Here is a 22005-nt window from a genome sequence, read left to right on the forward strand (position 1 = left end):
GTTGGACCCCACTGAGTTAGGGTAATGACCAATGTACTAAACATGCAATGATTACTTCTGTTTGTATTCTAGGAAGAACTTAATGAGGTCGTTTTGACTTGGAACAACCATCGCATCCGTGCAGTAAACAATGCAAGATCACCTTATGGAAGGCCTTCCATATTGTATGCTGTTCCACAACTATATGGTGGTCAAAATTATTTACATCCCATAACTATGGACAAGGTCTCACTCTGCCTTGAGGAGTGCAGCTTCAGAGATTTTCCTTGTGACGAAGATGTGTTTAATATCTGTGTGGACTTGATGTCTGAGCATAATTTGTCTTTTTCAATTGATGTGTATCAAACTATTGAGCTATACATTCGTTTACGAGAGCTCATCAATGATGAGTTGCAACAGCAATGAACAAACATATAATTGATCATCAAAAACAGATTAATAATAAATAAACAGTGGCCAGAATAGTGCTCAAGGTCCACTGACTTGTTCAAGACGCCAGAAACTTTACTGGAGCTAAATTTATTCATTTATAAAAGTACGTAGGTGATAAACACAACAGTCCTCTTGTCTCTTCTGCCCTGTACACTCACTTGCAATGTGTGCACTGGCTACAAACTCAGCACGACCTCCGTGAGTCATTCTGGACGAGCGGCACCTGTCCAGGTCTGATAAGGCGCGTAACAAGTCCACCATCTAGTGGTCACATTATGTCATGTTCCTGTTACACAAGACATCTTCAACTGAGTGCGTATTAACTCTACAATCACTGAAAGACAGGCCTTCGTTCAACTCTAGTCTCCATGTCAAAATTTGTCCAACATGGACTAATAGTATATATAAAGTACAAAAAGCAGCTTTGATTGGTATGCAAAACGTGATGCAAGGTATTGGAGTTGGATGATGAGCGCTCGTTCCAGTGCGCTACTTGCCCAGAGGCCTGGACAGGTGCCGCTCGTGTCCAGAATGACTCGCGGAGGTCATGCTGAGCTTGTAGCCAGTGGGCACATTGCCAGAATATGATTGTACAGAGCAGAGGAGACAAGAGGACTGTTGTGTTTTTATAAACAAATAGCTCTGAATTAAGCTCCAGTAAAGTTTCTGGCGTGTTGAACAAGTCAGTGGGCCGTGAGCGTAATTCTGACCCATGTTTTGTGCCATGAGCGCTGTACCGACCACTTGTGAGCGCTTGTCTTCCGTGGTCTCAGCGGAGCGCTAGTTTGGTCACAAGCCCCCCCTCGTGCACGTGGAAGGCAAAGACAATTTAATCAATAAAAATGAACCAGAAATAATACTTCAAACACAAACTATGTTTTATTTATGCTATCAAACATTCCATCTTCCAGAAAATAATTGTTCACATAAACAGAACCATTTCTGCTCTATATAAACAAACCAGTTGTTTAATACTTTAGCAAACACCAACTTCTGCCTCAACAGATAGATGAACAGTATCTTCACATTTTCAGATACTACTATGGCAAATAATAGTTTCAATTTAAGTGCAATATGTAAAATGTTGCAATAACAGTTCTAACAAGAATATTTAAAATAGTTGTATATGTAACATTGTGCCAATAACTACGCACATGAACCTTTTTGTTGATTTAGGATGAAAATCACACAATATCCATCACCCAAATATTGCTCTCCAGTATTTTGTTCATTTCATGCCGAAAATCTGGGTAACTCTCATAAGTAACTGGCAACTCCAAGTAACAACCACAAGTGTGAGCAACAGGTCTTCTCTGAAGTCATTGTTTGTTTTATAGGCTTCAAGCCAAATGATCTTCCTAGAGAAACCATCTATACACCCACTGATCGCTATTCCAAATGGCTTGAGTTTGTCATAGCCATCTATATGCCAGACAAAATTTGAGCCCCGGCTGTGGTATATCCGTCTTCGTAGTCTGTTTCTTGACCGCAGATCAACACCTTCACTGTTCAATAAACGGAGTAAAATACGGACAGTTTCTCTGTCTGTCACAATATTGTTTACCCAGCATTTTTGGTGCATCCATCGATAACCATGGTACTGACCAGATGTCTCCAGTTGTTGCTCAATAAAAGCTGCCACTTCAGCCACATTCGTTTTATTTTTTCTGCGCCATAGACCCCTCTTGCTTAAAATGCGTTCAAGGGTGCGTTTGCTCACTGTTATTCCATGTGAATGTTCAAGTAAACGTAGTATTTCGTTAGTTGTAAAGCCGTCTCTAAAGTACTTCTCTGCCAACTCGGAAGTCATTTTGTAAATACTTAGAATGGGATTCCTATTTATATACGCAGAAACTCGTAATTACGAGTTTTAAACTCATAATTAGTAGTTTTAAAAGTCGTAAATTACGAGTTTTAAACTCATAATTAGTAGTTTAAAAGTCCTAATTACGAGTTTTAAACTCCTAATTACGAGTTTAAAACTAATAATTACGAGTTTAAAAGTCGTAATTACGAGTTTAAAACTCGTAATTTCGACTTTCTGTGGGGCTTTTTTTTTTTTTTTCATGGCGGAAACGGGCTTCCATACCTGAGCTTGGTGTGTTGCTGTGTTGCTTCATCAGAGAAGTACGGAGGCCCAATGGGGATCTATACAGGCCAGACAGCATCTTCTGCCTGTGTCTGAGTATACAACAGGTAAACATCCCAAGACTACATGCAGTTCATGACAACTACTTCCCACTTTTTTCCACTAATGTGTTTTTCATTTGTATTTTGACAGTATTTATTTATGAAAGGCCGGATAGAAAACATCTTTAATGACCAGTTGTTTAATCAGTTTGTCTCTGAGATTACAGACATGCTCAAGCATTGGAAGCCCAGCGGTAAGAGGGCTCATGTTTAGTTAGAGGTGGGCAATGTGACAGCAAAATTTCATCGGGATCAGACCCTAGCATTATTTCTTTGTTTAATCATACTAGGATCTGTCATCTATGCATGGTTTGTAGTTTTAGTTATATGCAATATTTTGACCTTCTTTGGCAATGGTCCAAATTTTTCATAATTCTGAAACCCATGGATTGGTTAGCCTCTATCATGCTCATGAAATGTTTGGTAACGCACCATAAAACTTCCAACTGTACATGACCATGAGAAAGAAAAGCAATCATCTTTTTATATAGTATATGTAAACTGCTGGTTTCAATATACATATTTTTGCCATATTGCCTGCTCTTCCTTTTGGTACTTAAAAATAGGTAAATTTGAATTTACTTTCTACAGGTGCAATGATTCCCTTGCGTGTTGAAGAGTCCTTTCTATGGGAGTGTAAGCAGCTCGGGGCTTATTCTCCATTAGTGCTGCTGAACACACTGTTGTTTTTCTTCACCAAACACTTTGGTCTTGTTACTGTGGACGACCATGCAAGCCTTTCATTCACTGATGTCAGCCTATGCTCCAAACCTTGCAGCAGAGTGGGCAGAGTCTCCTACCTCCAATATACCAGAAGAAGAGGGCCCATCCTGAATACAACTGGTGTGTACTATGATACTAAGATTGACCGCCTGTCAATCTCACGCTCCATCCTTCCCTCACTCGAGAACAAGACCCCGAGATACTTGAACTCCTCCACAGACTCACCCCCCACCCGGAGAGAGCAAACCACCTTTTTCCGGTCGAGAACCATGGCCTCGGGTTTGGAGGAGCTGATTCTCACTGAAGTAAATGTAATAGTTAAATTTTCGTGTTTAAACCTCAGTCTTTAAATATAGTATAGCTGTCAAAAAAGGATATACATGTCAGAATCACTTGCAGAAGAAAACTGCTGCAAAACCTGCTGGCTGGAAAATCTGTGAAATATGAACATTAAAAATGACAGTCAACTAATTGAGATTTTAATTATTTTGTACGTTTCTGCTCCTGTGAAAAAGCTCGGAGATATTACATCAAAGTTGCGGTCTGTTTTACATGCGGTCTGAGCCGACTATCCGCACAGACAGGTCAGACAAACAATTTTTGCACAATATTTATTTATTTATTTTTATCACTTCACTGAGTTTAATTCTCTCTCTCTGTGCAGCATTGTTTGGTACACATGTCAGCCATTAGACAGAAACACTGAAGCGCATGCTCACACCAATACTGGCTGTCCGAGAGGTTCACCAGCAACTACATAAAAAATAGATAATCGTCTTTTTAAAAGAAAAAAAACAAAAACATTTTTATTATGTATTTTGGAGCAAAGTGTTAAGTGCCTTTTTTGAAGAGTACTATTTATGAACTGTATCTTCATAAAGTTTTTACTACGTGCCACTCATACCATAATTGTTGGTAAAAATATTTGATGCCCATTGATTTGTCATATCAAGAGATATAAATATATTATGTAGATATGGAACAGTATTACCGGTATATATAATTATAGATGTAAATGTAGCTTAAAAGAAAATCATGTGTCATATGTGTCACAGGAAAGGTGTTTTGCTTGTACCTCAACATGTTTTGGATGCTTTTGAAGTCACACAATGTTTGTCATGTACAAAACTTGAATTACTTCAGCTATATCAGTCACCATTTTACTTGTTCATGTTTACATTTAGGAAGGCAATCTTAACGTCCTCACAAAAATACAGATACATACACTGGTTCCAATGAACTGGTTGTCTTCTTGTCTTTGCAGCATATGGTTAAACTTTACACATAAAATACAGCAATTTTGGTGAGGATAACTGCAGCATGGACTATGTGATATTCAAAGTACCTTCTGTGAATTTTATATAAAGCCTTTTATATGAATGGTGTGTTGAGTTTAATTTTACATGTGACTGTTACTTATTAGATAAATGAATGCAAAATCATAACCAAGAAGCTCAGATTAATGAGTTTATTCAAACAAGTGAGCAGCAAGTATCCAATGTAAAAATAGTACAAAGAAATTGACCTTTGATGCATATACCATGACTGTGTTATATAATTTAACAGTTTAAGTAACATCTTTGGAAATATAAAATCCAGCATTTTGAAGTTAGACACAGAACACTACAAGAGTTTAAAACAATGATGCAGAAAGACTTAGTACAGAAGAAGAATATATTTCAAATTCAAGCTGGAAAAAAAGCATAGCAGCTCATCAAGGCTGGGCATCTCCGTACTATTACCATAGCTTCCACAGCATTAACTTTTGCATAGTTAAGGAACGTTCAAGTAGGCATTTAAGCCATACCATCTTCCTCCTCCTCTTCAAACTCGCCTTCCTCCTCCGCAGTGGCATCCTGGTACTGCTGGTACTCAGACACCAGGTCGTTCATGTTGCTCTCCGCCTCTGTGAACTCCATTTCGTCCATGCCCTCTCCAGTATACCTGCCACATCAACCAACTTATTATTCACCCTTGATTTTAGAGTAGCATGTCAGCACAGGTCTGGGATTACTACAACCAGCAATAACAAAATCCCCTCTATTTACTTACCAGTGAAGGAAAGCTTTGCGCCGGAACATAGCAGTAAACTGCTCGGAGATGCGTTTGAACAGCTCCTGGATGGCTGTGCTGTTTCCTATGAAGGTGGCGGACATTTTGAGGCCACGAGGGGGTATGTCGCACACAGCAGTTTTGACGTTGTTGGGGATCCACTCCACAAAGTAGCTGCTGTTCTTATTCTGCACGTTCAGCATCTGCTCATCCACCTCCTTCATGGACATGCGGCCTCGGAAAATAGCAGCCACCGTGAGGTACCGGCCATGGCGGGGGTCGCAGGCCGCCATCATATTCTTGGCATCAAACATCTGCTGTGTGAGCTCAGGGACAGTCAAGGCCCTGCAGGGGAAAAAAAAAAAACAAAACCAAAAAAAAAAACAACCAACCAATCTTAATTAAACACCGAGATGCGTAAATGTATGTATAGAGGTGGGCAGTAATAGTTTGTGTATAATGTGCAATTTGAATTTTTTTTAAAAGCAGTTTATAGTTTACAGTTTATAATTTAGCCTCACTCAACCAGATGGATTGCAAAAATAAGATTATGTCAGCATCACCATTTTCCAACTAAAAAGTTTCACCTGTACTGCTGACTGCCTCGGCTGGTCAAGGGGGCAAAACCTGGCATGAAGAAATGCAATCGAGGAAATGGCACCATGTTCACAGCCAGTTTCCTCAGATCTGCATTGAGCTGACCAGGGAAGCGGAGGCAGGTGGTCACACCGCTCATGGTGGCCGAGACTAGATGGTTCAGGTCACCATATGTTGGTGTAGTGAGCTTCAGGGTGCGAAAGCAGATGTCATACAGGGCCTCATTATCAATGCAGTAGGTTTCATCAGTGTTCTCAACCAGCTGGTGGACGGAAAGTGTGGCATTGTAAGGCTCCACCACAGTGTCAGACACCTGTCGTTTGGAAAGAGGAGAAAGTTAGACATCGATAGCACAATCTTGTTCCATTTAATTAAGTTGTGAGTACCTTAGGTGAGGGCACTACGCTGAAAGTGTTCATGATACGGTCTGGATACTCCTCTCGGATTTTGCTGATTAGTAGAGTACCCATTCCAGAGCCTGTGCCTCCTCCCAGAGAGTGTGTGAGCTGAAATCCCTGTAGGCAGTCACAGCTCTCTGCCTCTTTCCTCACCACATCCAGCACAGAGTCTACTAGCTCAGCTCCTTCTGTGTAGTGGCCTTTAGCCCAGTTGTTACCTGCTCCACTCTGGCCTATATATATATATGACAATGAACCAATAAGAAACTGGACATTTACTTCAAATTGTGAATTAGATCAATAGGTATTCATATCCTTACCAAAAACAAAGTTGTCTGGTCTGAAAATCTGACCAAATGGACCAGATCGTACAGAGTCCATTGTTCCTGGCTCCAAATCAACAAGAACTGCACGGGGGACATACTTTCCACCTGGGATGAAAAAAAAAAAAAAACATGTAACATTAATGTTTATAATTCTGTTTGCTGAGTGAAAGGAGGAAAGTATGGCGTCATTTTCCTAAAATGTCATTCATGAGAATCACAAAAGGTTGGCTGTGGATTTGTTGATTCCTTGTATCATAGTAACAATGTTATTATATAAACATAGCGACAGTATCTAGGAACAAACCACTGTGCAGTATCCGGAGTAATCCTCTTCAACAATCCACACATGAATGACTGTTAATCGTCAGTATTACGTGGGATAAAATGCTTGACTCTCACCTGTTGCTTCGTTGTAGTAAACGTTGATTCGCTCCAGTTGCAGGTCGCTGTCACCGTGGTATGTCCCAGACGGGTCGATGCCATGTTCATCACTTATCACCTCCCAAAACTGTAAACGACCAAATTATTAAAAGTGTCAACTGAGAATTATTTTGGTTTTGCAGACTCAGCGCTTGTGTGTAAAGACACCCGCGCTGTTCTTATCTTGGCGGCTTCTTCTCTAAGCTAATTTAGCTTAGCAGCCCGCCCAAACCAAAATGACAGATAATGTTGCACAGTTCAGCTAGGATGTTAAATTTTAAACAAAGGTTATACTCTGACCTTGGCTCCAATCTGGTTACCGCACTGGCCCGCCTGCAAATGTACAATTTCTCTCATAATGACGAGTTAAAAACTTAAACAGCTTAAAGATGACAGTCGCACTTTACAGATCGAGTAACGTACTAACCTGCGAATGTAAGGGCTGTTCCGAAAGCAAATAGCGAATTGATTTTATTGGGGCAGGGAAACGTCACTCAAAACAGCCCTGAAATTCTATTGGTAGAAACCTATGCCTCTCACCTGTGATTTGACAAACATGAGTTGTAAACGCCTACTTGGTTTCATTGGTGACAGAAAAAAGCAAAAACAAAAGAAAAAAAAAGTTGAAAAGGTTCTCTGGGCACAAACGTTTTGTGTGCAGTGTATTTTTTTTTTTTTTTTAAACGACAAGGAACCTGACCCTAGTGTAGGATGAACATATTTGATCCTGAAGAAAACATTAAAACAGTTGCAGGTATTGTAATGTGCAATTTAGCATTGTCCACAAAATAATAAAAATACAGCAAATGATAAGCATACATTCATATTATAGTGTAAAACATATCCAGCAGAGCCATTTTCTGCAAAACCACTCTCCTATATATCCCTGTTCGTGAGACACACGAGAATTTGAATCAATTATGGAAATAAAGTAATAAACATATCTTTGGAAAACTATATGGTGACGTCATAATCCTGCGACTGTTTATGTTCGACAGCTCCATCATGGCGCTCTTTCCAGCTTTTGCTGAAGAGGTGTCTATAAAAGCTGAAGATTCACCCAAAGGTAATAATATTATCCATTTCCAATGTATACAACCTTAAAGGATTTGTGTGTTAATATGTGTGTTCTGTAAGCGAACTATCCCATAAAAAGATATAATTTGTAAATTGCTACACAGTGTCCATTTTGGAATTGCCTGATGATTAAAATAAATTATATTTTTACGCCTACTCTTCATTTTTACAGAGTTCGATTGGTTGAAAAATAAAAGTTTTCAGACACAAGATGCACTCTCTCTTCACTGTCGGTTTTTGGAGAAGACTGTGGGGACGCAAGATGCCACGGAGTCGAGGTCACTCTCTTTGGATATATACATATGTCTTGTTTTTATATATTAATTTGCATCTTAATGTAACCTTAACTGTCATTAATATATTAGGGATGCAAGCTCTGTTGAGGAACTGGACGGGGATGAGAGCAAAGTACCTCACAAAAAGAAGCGAAAGAAAAGCGAAAAGAAAAAAAAGAAAAGGAAGAAACACAAAAAGCAGCGTGGTCATTCTGACAGCAGTGGAACTGACTCTGAAACTATCTTCCCAAGTGACCTAAAAAAGGAGCAAGATACTGACAGGTTTGTATAGACAGAAAATTTAACACTGTAGTGATTGCATACTGCTTATTTGTAAACATTGATTTTCACAGACCTGAAAGTGATACATTTGCAAGTAAATTCTTATGGCTTGATGACCTCACATCTGCTCAGAAAGAGGCATTTTGTGTTGATCAGAAGCCAGACCCAGCCAACTGGACTTATAAGTCACTTTACAGAGGGGATGTAGCCAGGTAAACACTTATTCAGACTAATTTAGATACTGCAATATGAGATTATTCAAAACAATAATGTTGTTGTATTGGATACAGGTACAGAAGAAAAGGGGGCTCCATATTGGGCATAAACCCTCACAGACAAGTAGTTGTATGGGATGACTTTGAATCAAATAAGAAACAAAAAGCCAAAGACAAGAAGAAGCACGGATGTGGAGATGAAAGATATTATTCTACAGCAAATCGGCAATTACTTATATCTGAAGCTCCAGTCTTAATACTACCTATGCCTGGAAATTGCATCAGTATGGGAGCACCTTTCCTTGCTTTGTGTGATGATAAAGGAAACACTACACACAATCTGAGGAGTAAGCAACATTTTGTATTAAGTAATGTTTCATTGTTCAGTTAATTAACAGAATGTGTTTATATCCAGGTGACAGATCACAGAGTACATCATTAAATCCTCTTGGTGTGTATGACCCATCGACAGCTCTCTGGGTGCAGGGTAAAGGAAAACCAGATGAAGCTGACCAAAAACAAGATACACAAGCAGCAGAGAGTTCTTCTTTTTTCACAAAGAAAACTGAAGACTTTAACAAACGACTTAGAGAGCAACCAGAGGATACAGAGTTGTGGATAGAGTTTATACATTACCAGGTAATTCTGCTATGAAAAATAACCAAATTTCTAGTACTTTATTTTTATGATGTTTTTACATGATGTACTAATTTGGTGACTAGGATGAACTTGCCACAACAGTATTCGGTGGTGAACAGGAGACTCAGAGTAGTGATCACACTGAGTGCCCTAAATTGTCCTATCGTGCGGTGCTTGAGAAAAAGCTGAGTATTGCGGATCGTGCTGTTGCCTCAAACCCCAGTTGTATTTCTTTACAACTTGAGAGACTAAAGATCTGCCAAGAACTCTGGGAGTCCTCAGTTTTGGCTAAAGAATGGAAGAAGTTGGTGAGACAATTAATTATGTTAACTTTGTACAATCCAAAATCCAAACAAAATTTGTTAAGCCACCTTTTTTCTTTCTCTCAGGTCTTTCTCCACCCAAACAGTGCACCTTTGTGGAAAGAGTATTTACTGTTCATGCAAAGCTATTTTAGTAACTTTTCTGTGTCAAAAGTCAACTCCGCTTATGGAAAATGTCTAAGCACTCTCTGTGCTGTTCGAGATGGAAGCATGGTCTCTCATCCAGCTCTGCCTGGAGTGGAGGAAGATATGCTGGGTAACCTTTACTTCATAATTAATTCTATAATAATAATAATAATAATAATCTAAAAACTGATTTCTATTTTTTACTTTTCCTATTAGATATCTTCATTCAGCAGTGCAATTTCCTGCGCCAGGCTGGTCACTCAGAAAAGGCAACATCTCTGTTTCAGGCCATGATAGAATTTACTTTTTTAAAACCTGAGAGTCTACAAAAACTATCCACCAAGCAGCAGGTGTGTGGCATTTTGTAGATTTTCTTCAGTTTTGATTGGTCATAGACAAAACATAAACATATTTACTTTTAGGTGGAATTTTTTGAGACCTTTTGGGACAGTGGTGAGGCAAGGGTTGGTGAGCCTGGATCAAAAGGGTGGAAAACATGGATGCTTCAACAGGAGCGAGGTGGTTGGCTACAGCCAAGTGCAGGTATAACATCAAACACAGCATTGGCAACCTACAGAGATTTACCATTATATTGATCTCGAAATGGTCTGTGGTCTGTGTTGCGTTTTATAGACGAAGAGGAGGATGAAGAGGAAGAAGAGGAGGAAGTGAAAGATCGGAACCAGCCCAGATGGAAGGTCTGGTTAGATGTGGAGTCATCTCGTGAAGCAGCGCATTGGCTACCTTGGAGACCTGACAAATCCAAGGGCCAATCAGAGGATGACTGTGAAGACCCTGACAGACAGGTACTGGCTCGTGACACAGCATTTACTTCTAGTGCTACAATAGAATAGATGTATTCAATGATACTTTTTTAATTGTCTTCCCTTATTCTTTCATTTCAAGGTTCTGTTTGATGACATTGGCCAGTCCATGATTTGTTTGTCATCGCCAGAATTACAGCTTCGTCTTCTTCTCCACTTTTTGTCATTTCTGGGACTGCCAGTTAATATTACCACATCAAGCCAATCTGGAATGCTGCTAGAAAACCTTTCACTACTGACTCAAAGTAAAAAATATACTTGACAGTCAAAGTGGAAAAATTGAGCATTATTGACAAAATTAAATTTCATTTTCTTAGATGATAATTTTGCCCGACCTCTGACATTTCCTGAGCTTCTTCACACTGGGATGAACTCCGTTGGCCAGATGACTACTCTCCAGGGAACACCAAAGGGCATAGGGCTGGGAAAGCAGGGTGGAAAGTTTTTAAATAATGTTATTGCCATGATTCAGCCTTTACTTCCTACCCACCATCGAGCCATCCTGTCACTTAGCCAAATTCAGAATGAGAAACTGAAGGTATAACCTCTTTTGTCTGTTTAGTTTTTCATTCTTAACAGTGATTTTTCTTTTCCAAGTACTAAACCTATTTTTAAACTTTGCACAAAACAGGTTCTTCAGAGCGCATGCAGTAGCAAGAAAAAAGGTATCCACTCACAGGGCAAGAAAAGCAAACGGATTGCAAAGCGCTTACTGAAAGAACCAGAGAACCGTTCCTCTTTAGAGATGTGGCGTGAGTATGCTCACCTGGAGTGGCTTTTAGGAAACCTTGATGAAGCTCGGAAGGTTTTCGTCACAGCAGCAGCTCTTGAAGGGTCCAGTGGTCTTACGTCTCCAAGTCTGTGTAATCTGACATTATTGTGGGCACAGTTAGAGATCGAAAATACATTAGATATTGGTGGAAGACAGAAAGACGTAACTGCCTCGCCAGCTGTGTGTATTCTAACACGACTTGCTGAAGGAACCTCAGTGTCCTCTTCCGAACAGCTCTCTCCCGTTTCCATATTAAAAGCTCGGAAGTCATATGACCAAGCTCTGAACTGCACTTTATCTACTCTGGATCAGGTCTCCCTTAAGCAAGACAACAAAGGTTAGCCGTACAGACGTTTATCACTTTTGTAAGAAAATTCAATAGGTTCTATGGATTAATAAAACATTTATGCCTTTCCAGGACAATCATGCAGGGGGCAGGTTGGCTGCTACGCTCTCTTCCAATATCTCACAGTAGGGATCAAACCGGCTTCTGATGTGTATGCACTAGCAAGAAACCGAATGGAGGAGCTGAAGCAAAGACTAACAGGAGGCCTTAAAAATAGTGAAGCTGGTTGCAAGGATTTTATTTCTTATTTATCTTCTGAGTGTGAGGGTTTAGCCATTCAGCAAGCAGCATTGCTTGCGTATCACAACAAAGTGAGTGTGTTTCCTCTAGCTCAACTACGACAGATGCTGACAGGTGCCTTGTCTACTTGGCCTTGCTGTGTTGCCCTTTGGAGCATCTACATTCAGGTATTTATTTAAGGAGGTATTGGATTTTTGTTTTTGCTGTGGAGCGGTTCTACTTTGTGCTTTCTTTACCATGTTTAGGTGGAGAACCGTTATCATAGCGCTGGCCGAGCTCGACGCTTTTTTCATTCTGTAATGAGGAATACCACTAATGTGGTGCCAAGCATCTTTGCCATTGTTGCCGAGCAACAAAGGAAGCAGACGGTGGATGCTGCTCAGAGGTATACATAAAATCATGATTAGGTATATTACTGTTACTTAAATCTATTTTTCAAATTCGTCTAGATCGTGTTGCCATGGCACTGCCTTGCCTTCCTTGCCAGAGAACGGCCTGGGTCATAGGATTCGTAGATTATTTGAAAATGCAACTAAAACAAAGATGGGAGCTCATTGTCCTCTACTTTGGAGAATGTATATGTATTTCTTGGTGAGAAGTTAAAAAATACACTTTTTATGTCAGTATTAAGATGTATAATATCGATGCAGTATTAATTGGTATACATAGCTAAAGTATTGCCAATTTAGATTAATTATTTGCTACCCTTACACATTCTAATATACAAGTAAAAGAAGCACAGATATTAAACCATTTATCATTATTTAGATATCAGATGGGAAGGTGGATCAAGCCAAAGGGATTTTCTATAAAGCTCTGCAAAATATTCCCTGGACAAAGGTAATATTGTGGCAGTGCATTATTGTATTTACACAAACAACATGATTTACTGTAGGCATAAATGCTAACCATGTGTTGTATTGGGACCAGGGCCTTTATATGGATGCTGTTCAGCTATTTCCGGAGCATTTGCAAGAATTTGTGGACTTGATGACAGAAAAAGAACTTCGACTCAGACTGCCACTAGAAGAGCTTGATATACTTCTCGAGGACTAAATGATAATATTATCCTCTTTTCTTTTAACTTAAAATGAATAGGATATTGTTTAAAGTGTTGGATTTTTTTTTTTTTAAGAAGAAAAAAGTGTTCTTACTCTTTATGATTGTATGAATTAAAATGTTGTAACGCTGTCAAGTTTTATTTTTTGCAACATAAAGAACTTTTAAGAAAATAAAATAGTCCAAACTTTTATAAATTATAAGTGACCACATTTTAATTGTCAAAAGTTTTGCCCATGCCCATAGTTGTAATCCAACTACAATGATGCATAATCTAACTTTTTTGGTAGTGTCTACTACCTGCTCATCTACTACTGTGACTAGAATGTTCCACTGTATTGAATTAAATTTGTATAGCTCCATGAACATAAGCAGCAGTACTACCCAGCCAAGTTTTTACTCAGATCTGTGGAGAAGTGAGTCACATAAGAATGCATGTTTTTCAGGATAATTTTGATCATTAACACCATGAATAAATGCAAAACAAAACCTTTAAAGCAATAAAATGCCCGTGGTGGTGGAACCACCACCAGGAAAGATACACGGTACACCTTTAACAACTGTGGAAAAGTTGGTTAAATGAATGGGAATTTTACTTCCGGAAACAGAAAAAGCATCGAAGTGGGCGGGGCTGTTGAGCGAAGGGGCGGAACCATGGCCTCTGTCATAAACTATAAAAAAAAAAAAATCTTTTATATTGAAGCTGTGCTTTCCGGACAATCAAAGCAAATTTTAATTTGGTTATTTTTCTTTCTTTCTTTCTTTCTTTTTTTTAATTTTTTTTTTTTTAGCTTTTCTACATTTGTTGTAGTAAAAGTAGTTCCTTTCCCTCCTTTTCCTCTCAGCGTCGCGCTGTGGTTTGACGCATTGCAGATCTGACCTGACCAATTATATGACTCAGATCAGTCTGCAGAAGAGTGCAGTTTTGCCTTGGCCAATCTCAAAGTGCGTTTCAAAACCAAGTCGCCGCTCCCCCAATGCTGTAAAAATGTGACATTTTTGACAGTATCCATCCGCGCCTATAAAAAACGTGGTATGAAAAAAATAGTTCATCACTTACATACACCTCACCCGCCAGCAGGGACGATTTTGCTACGTCTAACCAAGGTCACATTTACACTCACATTGGATAAAGTAGCTCATTTAACGGTAGTCTATATTGCACAACTCTGACAGGGTGGGAAGTTAATTTTGAAGCCTTAACCACAATGTTGCATCTTGAGAATTGTATTTATATTTGAGTTAATATTGTGCCTACAATAATTGCGCATGTTTTTGCATTACTTATTATTCATCATAAGTGTGTATCAAAGTAAATGCACAGAAATAAAGTGAACACTTAACTGTAAATTGTATTCATAGTGCGGAGGGATATAGTGAGGCGGTGGTTCGTCCTGTTTCTTACCCGCCTCCAGCGCTGAGCCTCGTTCATAGGCAGCCGTCCATATCTCCTGTCTCTGTAGCGTTAGCAGACCAACCCTCCACTCTCAATCAGACATGGTGAGTATGCATTTAAAAGCTACTACTATGGGCTACTCATGAATGATACGGTTTTGTTTTTTTGCGTGCTGTTATGGTTCAAGGGATCGCTCTTGAATTAATTGACGCCGGCGGAGTAAAGTAGCGGCGCAATGAGCCCCATTGAAGATGTTACGGACCTGCGTTAAATTAGCCCTCATCACTGTGATATTTAACTGGTGTTTGGCCAGAGTTGGTGGATGCTGTAAAAGCTTCATAAACAATTCAGCATTTCCACTGAACGTAATAAATTGTGTCTATGTTGGTGCAATATTGTTTAACTGCGTGTTGGCGTCAATGCTGGATTTAATTTTACATTACGCTATGTATGGGACCAGTCATTCTCATGTATGTACTTTTTAAAGTATAAGAGGACTTTTACTCTCCGACTAGACAATTCATAAGTTGTCTCTTTACTCAGATATCTGAGGTGATGCTGCTATTGTCATTGTGATTTTAGGTGTTAAGTGCATTCACTTGTTTTGCTGAAAGTTCTGGTTTGAAAAATATGCCCTTTTAAACGCCAAATCAAACGTAGATGGAGTAGAGTGGAGCACTATATTGATCATGAAACAAGCTAGACTTGTTGATATATTTGTATTATCTACTTCATATGCCTTCTTTCTTGCTCATTGTATATATACTAGAAGGTGTGGCTTCAAGGTTGAGAAGAATCCAGGGATCTTCCATTAACGTGGCTTAACTTGTCAAGGGTCAGAAAGAAATCCTGAGCTGAACTTGGCACAGTCTTCTGTGTATATGCTTTTTGTTTTATTGATCGGTTTGGTGCGACAGTGCCTGTTAAATATTTATCATATGTAAGACCAGTTTGTGAAGAAAAGTTTAAATTTACTAGTGTAAATCCAGACTGAAGCAGAACCTGCAATCAATTTGGAAACTACTAGGTCATTAGACTTCTATAATTTGGAGCAAAATGTAAACTTCTCTCACCTCAGATTAACAATGCTTAGTGCTTTGCTCATTGATGCTGCACAATCTGTCAGTCATGTCCATCAGAACTCCAGCAGATGAAACCTGGAACAGACTACTCTAAGATAAAGTGTACCAGTCTTGGCTGACTAGGCTCTAAAACGGCAGGAAGAAGCACAAATTCTAAACCATATTGGCTCATGCCAGTGTGTCATGCAGGGCAGTTAGCAGAGATATTGTGTTGGGGAAGTTCCCCATTGTATTAACAGAGTGCTTTCCCACCACACTCCCGCACTACGATGTGTTGGAGACTCTATCTGTGGCTCTTATGATTATTAAGGTTGTTGCTCATTAGTTACTACAGAAAGAAAACAAAAGAAACATTTGAAAACTTGCTCTAGGAAAAAGTATGTGGGGAACGTTTATGGAAATTTACTTCATGAACCTCAAAAGTGGGCAGTTACTGTTGATCTCTATTACCTCTTATTTTTCCTATTGTCAATTGTATAAACTCATTTCCAAGTTTTACCAAATGGCAAATTCTTAAATTGTATTATGTGCTTAACTATGTTTTAGCGAAATTAGTAGTTTAACCTGTATGCACGTTAAGCCTTAAAGTAAATGGCCTGTTAGACTGATTTCATGAAAGACTAGGTCACAACCTCAACTTTAACTCAAAACAACATCCAGAGCCCAAAATGTGTTTTTTCCATTTAATGATCTTTAAATATATTTTAATTTTAGAATGTAATTTTAAATTCCCCAATAAAAAGAAATCTTGATCATATTGAGCAAGATTTTCTAATGTAGGGAGGATATTTGGTAGGATTAATTTTAGTCTTTTGGTACATGAAATTAAACTGAAATGATCTTGGTTTGCCTGGTCCAGAGATGGACCATACCTGGGTGCATGTTACTATGGCAACTCTAGCCTATGCTAATTTATGCTGGTTTGCCATGTTACTGGAACAGTTGTTGGAGTAAGTTAAATTTAATGCCCCCTTGTAATGCCTATAATCAGAAAAATATGCTTTTTCTGAAGACTTGGTGGTACAGCAACATTGAAGCGCCATTTGCAGCTTTATCCACTATTCAATTACCCTTTGTTTTGTTAAGCCATTTTCAATTGGTTCTAGTTTATGACACAACTTTTATTATATGATAAGGAAGGAAGGATGGAACTGCAGAGTACAGTGTCATGTGGGAGGCTAGGGGTAAATGCAAGTTTTTAGCACCTCACTTCTTTTTATCCCATCAGCTATGTGAAACATGGAGTATCTCTGACACTGCTGAGGGAAATCTGACCTGGATATTATAGGGTTAGCAGCTTGTTAACCAAAGCTTGAGCCTGCAGACACATGCACAAGTAATGCCTGTCATAACCCACCTGCCGTCTTTCAAAGCTTTGGAATGCTAATCAAACAAAAAGACTAACACAAAACTAAAAAAGCCATTAACTGTCTATTACTTCTTGCTGTCCACTTTTGTGAGTTGTTGCTCACATGACCATGTATTTTGTCATAATCTAATTTATAGGGGAGTCCTGGCCCCATGTTTTTAAGAGTTAAAATCTGATCCTGGGTTGGTCATGGTGGAGTCTCAAAGGTCCAGCTATGTGATCCTCTCCAGGAGCTGCAATAGGATCTGTTTTGAGGCCACCTCACAGAGCTGATGCTTTGTCATATCCATCACTGGGCTGACCTCTTCACTGTCTCTCACTGTGTGTCTGCTGGAGTCCCATAGATTACAGTGGTACACTCTGTTCTGTCCTGCTCCAATGGGGGAATGGACCAAAGCTCAGTGGCCAGTCATGCCTGGGTTGCACATGGATAACCGTCACTAGGCACTTGTTCTGGGACATGGCTGATGGATGGAGGTTGGATGGTCAGCAGTATCTGGAGAAGTGCTTTTCCGGGGAGGAAGCTTGTCCTTTTTATTGGCAGCATAGACAAAGTGAAGCTGGAAACAGAAAAGTAGACCTGCAATTGACTCTCATGCAATATTGAGGACCATTTTATTTTCTGTAATATGGAAATGTATTAAAACTCTGAAAGTGCCCCAGTTTAGTTTAGACTGGGTCCACTGATCGATGTCTGGACGTAATTTTTCAAATCCTTTTCCAAAATCTTGTCACTGTCCTCATTGCTACTGCCCCCTGGACATGTTGCCCAAGAAGGTTGCCATGTACCCTGTGGAGGACGACCTGGTGAGTCTATCCACGGTGTACGATCTTCTGGATGAGCAGCAGCATTTCTACAAGGAACTGATCCAGCAGCAGGAAAGGAACTACAGGGCTTTTCTTCAGATGGTCATGGACTCCACTTCCAGCCGCATGGACAGCCTGGTCCGAGAAATGCAGGACCTGAGGACCTGTCTGCAAAGGACAAAGTCTGACTTGGCCGAAGTGAAGAGGAGCGGTGTGCAGAACAACAAGCGCACAGAGTGTTTGGCCGAGGGACTGGTAATGGTCAGAGGAGCACTAGATGGACTCACCATGAAGGGAGGCGGGGCAGGGGCGAGGGCGGCAGACCCAAAGCGCCCCGGCTTAAGACTGGACACAAGAGGTCGAGCGGCTGCTGGCCGCTCAGAACTGAAGAGTGAGCCTAAAGCTGTGAAGCTTGTAGCAGACCTCACTGATATCCACTTTGAAAACTTTAAGGTTGTGTGTCAGAAACACAAGTAAAAGTTGCTTTATTTTTCAATTGCAAAGACTGCACTATTTGGGTTATTTCCTTTGCAAATAACATATTCCGTCTTCCTTTATGGCTAACCTTGTAGACCTATACAAACATGTTTTAAATTGCATGTGATTCAATCTTCTCTGAAATGTTAATACACTTGGATGTGTTTTTAAAATTTATATTTTGAACTGAATCCTTATTTGAAATTAAACATCAAAATTGCATTACTTGTCAGAAAAATTGCAGTTATTTTTTTCCAAAATTATGCAGCCCTTGTACGACTATCTACTCACTGTCAACCATTCCTTCAAAATATGTGACTTAAAATATCTGTTTTTGTTTGGTTTTTTTTGTTTTTTTTAGGCTGACCAACTAACAGAAGAGCAGATCGCTGGTAAGACAACCTGCTCAAAAATGTATCTGTATATTTAAAAAAAAAAATTATATATATATATATACTTTTTTTTTTTTTTTTTTTTTTTAGGCAAGACAATTGAAATATTCTTTTTGCCTTGTGTTTAGAGTTCAAGGAGGCGTTCTCCTTGTTTGACAAAGATGGAGATGGGACCATCACCACTAAAGAGCTGGGGACTGTTATGAGGTCACTTGGCCAAAACCCGACTGAAGCTGAACTTCAAGACATGATCAATGAGGTGGATGCTGATGGTAGGTGCTGTAGCAGTTTTTACCTTGTCCAAGAAATGGTGGAAGTAAAAGGCTGGAGAACTGGATGTCTTAAGTAGGAGACATTTATTTACCATCAATATGGGACTTAAAGTCAACATGGTATGATCTTTGAGTGTTCAAGTCTCCATGACTATGCTTCCAGAGGAGGAGATTGTGTAGCAAATGTCGTGAGACTATGAAGGCCAGTAGGCTTTGGTTGGACAGCTTTATGCCACAGCCACAGACAGTGGCATGCCAATGGTATGCCAAGGGAAAATGATAGTGTAAATATGGCCCCTGTGGGTCAATGTTAAACTGAGACACTTATTTACATTTACTTACAGTAGGTTTATGTCACAACTTTTTTGTTTTATTTTTTTTAATTCTGAGAAAACTACTAAACACAATTATTCTGTCCAGGCAATGGGACCATTGACTTTCCTGAATTTTTGACAATGATGGCAAGAAAAATGAAGGATACAGACAGCGAGGAAGAGATCAGAGAGGCATTCAGAGTTTTTGATAAGGTACAAGGCTTCATTGTTTTTGTGTTTTGTGTGTGTGTGTGGGGGGTGGGTGGGGGGGGGGTTGTATATATATATATATATATATATATATATATATATATACACACACACACACCTGTTTTGACTCTGAACCTTTGGCTGTTCAGGATGGGAATGGTTACATCAGTGCAGCTGAACTCCGTCATGTAATGACAAATTTGGGAGAGAAGCTAACGGATGAAGAAGTGGATGAAATGATCAGGGAAGCGGACATCGATGGAGATGGCCAGGTCAATTATGAAGGTACGATCCACCTTACACTGTTGTAGTTTAATCTGTTCCACCATCTGGTATACTAACAGGCTTTTCCATTTGTCTCCACAGAGTTTGTTCAGATGATGACCAACAAATAAATGGACTATCATGGACAATCAGTTAACAATTCACATACCTCTTATTGCAAAAGGTCCACATTTATTCATACTTTATAGACAACTTAAACTGAAGTCACAATTTTCATACCTCATGTTGCTAAAGGTCCATATTTATCCATATTTTATAGACAACTTAAACTGAATGTGAAATCTGTTCATTTACAACACGCTCAAAAATGGTAAAAGGACAAAACCAAAATGAATCTGCATGTACTGACTTGTGTTCCCTGACTCAGTGCTGAGCTGACCAATCAGATCCAACCCTTTAGCAGCCTCTGCAGTGGGCCTGTTCAGCCTCTGCTATTCTGCTTCCTGGTTCCATCTGCCTGATGTCATCACTATTTATGTTACTATTCCTTTCTATAACTTACTGTATTATTTATGTTTCCATGCATGCAGCTTTAGGTGGGTTACTGTTGAGAGCCCAGTGGCAAAAGGCTGTGAGCGTCAGGTTAGTCTGGGACCTTTTATTGGAGGGAGAAAACCCGCATGACTTGCAGGTTTCTTGGCTACATAAAGTCAGTGATGACAGGTATTTTTAAGAAAATATTAAAATGGAATAAAATCTGTTTAGATTTTGTGCTTCTAGCATGTCCAGAGAAATGCTTTATCTTTCGTGTTTACCTTTTTATTTTTATTTTTTTTGGAGGATGACGCCCTGGCGGGGCATTGATTATGACCCTGTGGACATGTATTCTGTCTGAGGGGTGGGATGGGTTTGAGGTGTTGATGTACAACGGCAATCTTCAGGGCAATATCAGTGTCCTACAGTATAATTATGAATGAATGGCCTCTGTTTACATGTAATCATAGTATTGTGCGTGCGCAGGCACAGTGTATTGCCCCAAACATTGCATTTGTCTCATCGTCCTATGGGGGATGTTTCATGGGGACGGTGCTTTGCAGCATTTCTATCTTGTGCTTGTGTGTGAGCGAGCGTGTGTGTATGGGTGCGGCGAGACCCGACCCAGTCCAACTGTTCTGCTCAGTTCAGTTGATCTGCATTCCAAGTGTACATGCTAGTCTTTACATTTTGTTTTTCCAATAAAAGACCATGAACTCAAAGCTGGTGCTGCATTATTTTGTTCCAAACAAACAAGTTGTATTGAACTGCAATATAAATGTGTGAAATAATATTGTACAGGTCACTATGTAGGGAAGATTCACTACTTGCTTTGCATCTTCTATCAAGGAAGTTTTTTGACACTTTGTGTAATTGTCTCTGTGGAGTGGTGTCACAGGCCACACAGACCAGTTTGTGGATGTGCTGTTGCTAGGCAACGTGTCAGCCCTGGGGTGGGGGAGGGGAGTACAGCAGACAGACTTTAGCTATTTTAGCTTTCATTGAAAGTGCATTGAAAGTAAAAGTAAGTTAACATACTACTCTTTTAATCAACTTAATCATGCAGTTCTTCCTCTTATCAAAAACATATTTTACATTTTTACTACAATTGTGAAACTGTCTATGTCCTTATGTTGGTAAGAATATTATATTTTGAGGCTTTATTTTATATAGATAAGGGCTATAGACTGCATAAGGAATAATTTATATATACAGTCTATGATAATGACCAAAGAGAAGAGCATGTGGATTCGCTGAAGGTATTAAATTATAAATCTCAGACACTTTTAGTAGTTCTGGTTAGGTGACTCTCAAGTACATTAGTATACTGCTGCAACTCAGACAGGACTCCTCAGTTCATGTAGAACAATTCCACCAGTTTCCCACATTTTGTTTATCTGCTTTCTGCAAAACATGAAGTATCAAAGCAACTGACAATTCCTGAATAAAATCATCAGCTCTCACCTGATGAAATATTTTACTTCACTGTACAATATCATAAACACCATGAATGAATGCTTTAAAAGTCTATGAAAGTCTCATAAACATTTAAATATGCACATTGCCTGGCCTGTAATGTGGCAGAGGTCTTGGCCCTTGGATAGACTGCAC

At 39.4% G+C, this 22005-nt stretch overlaps 4 protein-coding genes across 4 annotated transcripts; 3 read left to right on the top strand and 1 right to left on the bottom strand.

Annotated features, from left to right (window-relative positions):
• Positions 1–2544: 2544 nt before the first annotated feature.
• LOC129457356 (zinc finger MYM-type protein 3-like) lies at positions 2545–3695 on the top strand. Its single transcript, XM_055231278.1, has 4 exons — positions 2545–2628; positions 2714–2816; positions 3214–3586; positions 3689–3695. Exons 2-4 carry the CDS (start codon positions 2723–2725, stop codon positions 3693–3695), a joined length of 474 nt encoding a protein of 157 aa, XP_055087253.1. The 5' UTR covers positions 2545–2628; positions 2714–2722.
• Positions 3696–4800: 1105 nt separating this feature from the next.
• On the bottom strand, positions 4801–7584 carry LOC117390183 (tubulin beta-4B chain). The gene is made up of 7 exons (XM_033987848.2): positions 7439–7584; positions 7118–7226; positions 6713–6823; positions 6381–6625; positions 5985–6307; positions 5398–5742; positions 4801–5289 (listed from the first exon to the last, which is right to left on the bottom strand). The coding sequence occupies exons 1-7, from the start codon at positions 7493–7495 to the stop codon at positions 5142–5144; spliced, it is 1338 nt and encodes a 445-aa protein (XP_033843739.1). The 5' UTR covers positions 7496–7584; the 3' UTR covers positions 4801–5141.
• Positions 7585–8110: 526 nt separating this feature from the next.
• nrde2 (NRDE-2, necessary for RNA interference, domain containing) lies at positions 8111–13512 on the top strand. Its single transcript, XM_033988264.2, has 19 exons — positions 8111–8204; positions 8388–8493; positions 8581–8772; positions 8844–8984; positions 9063–9334; positions 9403–9626; positions 9710–9934; positions 10016–10205; positions 10292–10425; positions 10498–10618; positions 10709–10881; positions 10982–11144; positions 11217–11437; positions 11531–12008; positions 12090–12424; positions 12503–12642; positions 12707–12848; positions 13026–13097; positions 13188–13512. The coding sequence occupies exons 1-19, from the start codon at positions 8126–8128 to the stop codon at positions 13311–13313; spliced, it is 3534 nt and encodes a 1177-aa protein (XP_033844155.2). The 5' UTR covers positions 8111–8125; the 3' UTR covers positions 13314–13512.
• Positions 13513–14719: 1207 nt separating this feature from the next.
• On the top strand, positions 14720–21116 carry LOC117391066 (calmodulin-alpha-like). The gene is made up of 6 exons (XM_033988880.2): positions 14720–14816; positions 18809–18839; positions 18968–19111; positions 19532–19638; positions 19785–19920; positions 20002–21116. The coding sequence occupies exons 1-6, from the start codon at positions 14814–14816 to the stop codon at positions 20028–20030; spliced, it is 450 nt and encodes a 149-aa protein (XP_033844771.1). The 5' UTR covers positions 14720–14813; the 3' UTR covers positions 20031–21116.
• The last annotated feature ends 889 nt before the right edge of the window (positions 21117–22005 follow it).

Source organism: Periophthalmus magnuspinnatus, chromosome 22 (assembly GCF_009829125.3).
Source record: "Periophthalmus magnuspinnatus isolate fPerMag1 chromosome 22, fPerMag1.2.pri, whole genome shotgun sequence".
Classification (NCBI taxonomy): Eukaryota; Metazoa; Chordata; class Actinopteri; order Gobiiformes; family Gobiidae; genus Periophthalmus; species Periophthalmus magnuspinnatus.

Bases quoted from the DNA above. Each gene is read 5' to 3' on its own strand.
- nrde2 (XM_033988264.2), top strand. From the start codon at position 8,126: ATGTTCGACAGCTCCATCATGGCGCTCTTTCCAGCTTTTGCTGAAGAG. The intron at 10,619-10,708 runs GTATAACATCAA...TGCGTTTTATAG, and splicing joins TTGGCTACAGCCAAGTGCAG to ACGAAGAGGAGGATGAAGAG. The intron at 12,849-13,025 runs GTGAGAAGTTAA...ATCATTATTTAG, and splicing joins GAATGTATATGTATTTCTTG to ATATCAGATGGGAAGGTGGA.
- LOC129457356 (XM_055231278.1), top strand. From the start codon at position 2,723: ATGAAAGGCCGGATAGAAAACATCTTTAATGACCAGTTGTTTAATCAG. The intron at 2,817-3,213 runs GTAAGAGGGCTC...TACTTTCTACAG, and splicing joins CAAGCATTGGAAGCCCAGCG to GTGCAATGATTCCCTTGCGT.
- LOC117391066 (XM_033988880.2), top strand. The intron at 19,639-19,784 runs GTACAAGGCTTC...TTGGCTGTTCAG, and splicing joins CATTCAGAGTTTTTGATAAG to GATGGGAATGGTTACATCAG. The intron at 19,921-20,001 runs GTACGATCCACC...TTGTCTCCACAG, and splicing joins TGGCCAGGTCAATTATGAAG to AGTTTGTTCAGATGATGACC.
- LOC117390183 (XM_033987848.2), bottom strand. From the start codon at position 7,495: ATGAGAGAAATTGTACATTTGCAGGCGGGCCAGTGCGGTAACCAGATT. The intron at 6,824-7,117 runs GTGAGAGTCAAG...TTTTCATCCCAG, and splicing joins TTACTACAACGAAGCAACAG to GTGGAAAGTATGTCCCCCGT. The intron at 5,743-5,984 runs GTGAAACTTTTT...TTTCCCCTGCAG, and splicing joins CGAGGCAGTCAGCAGTACAG to GGCCTTGACTGTCCCTGAGC.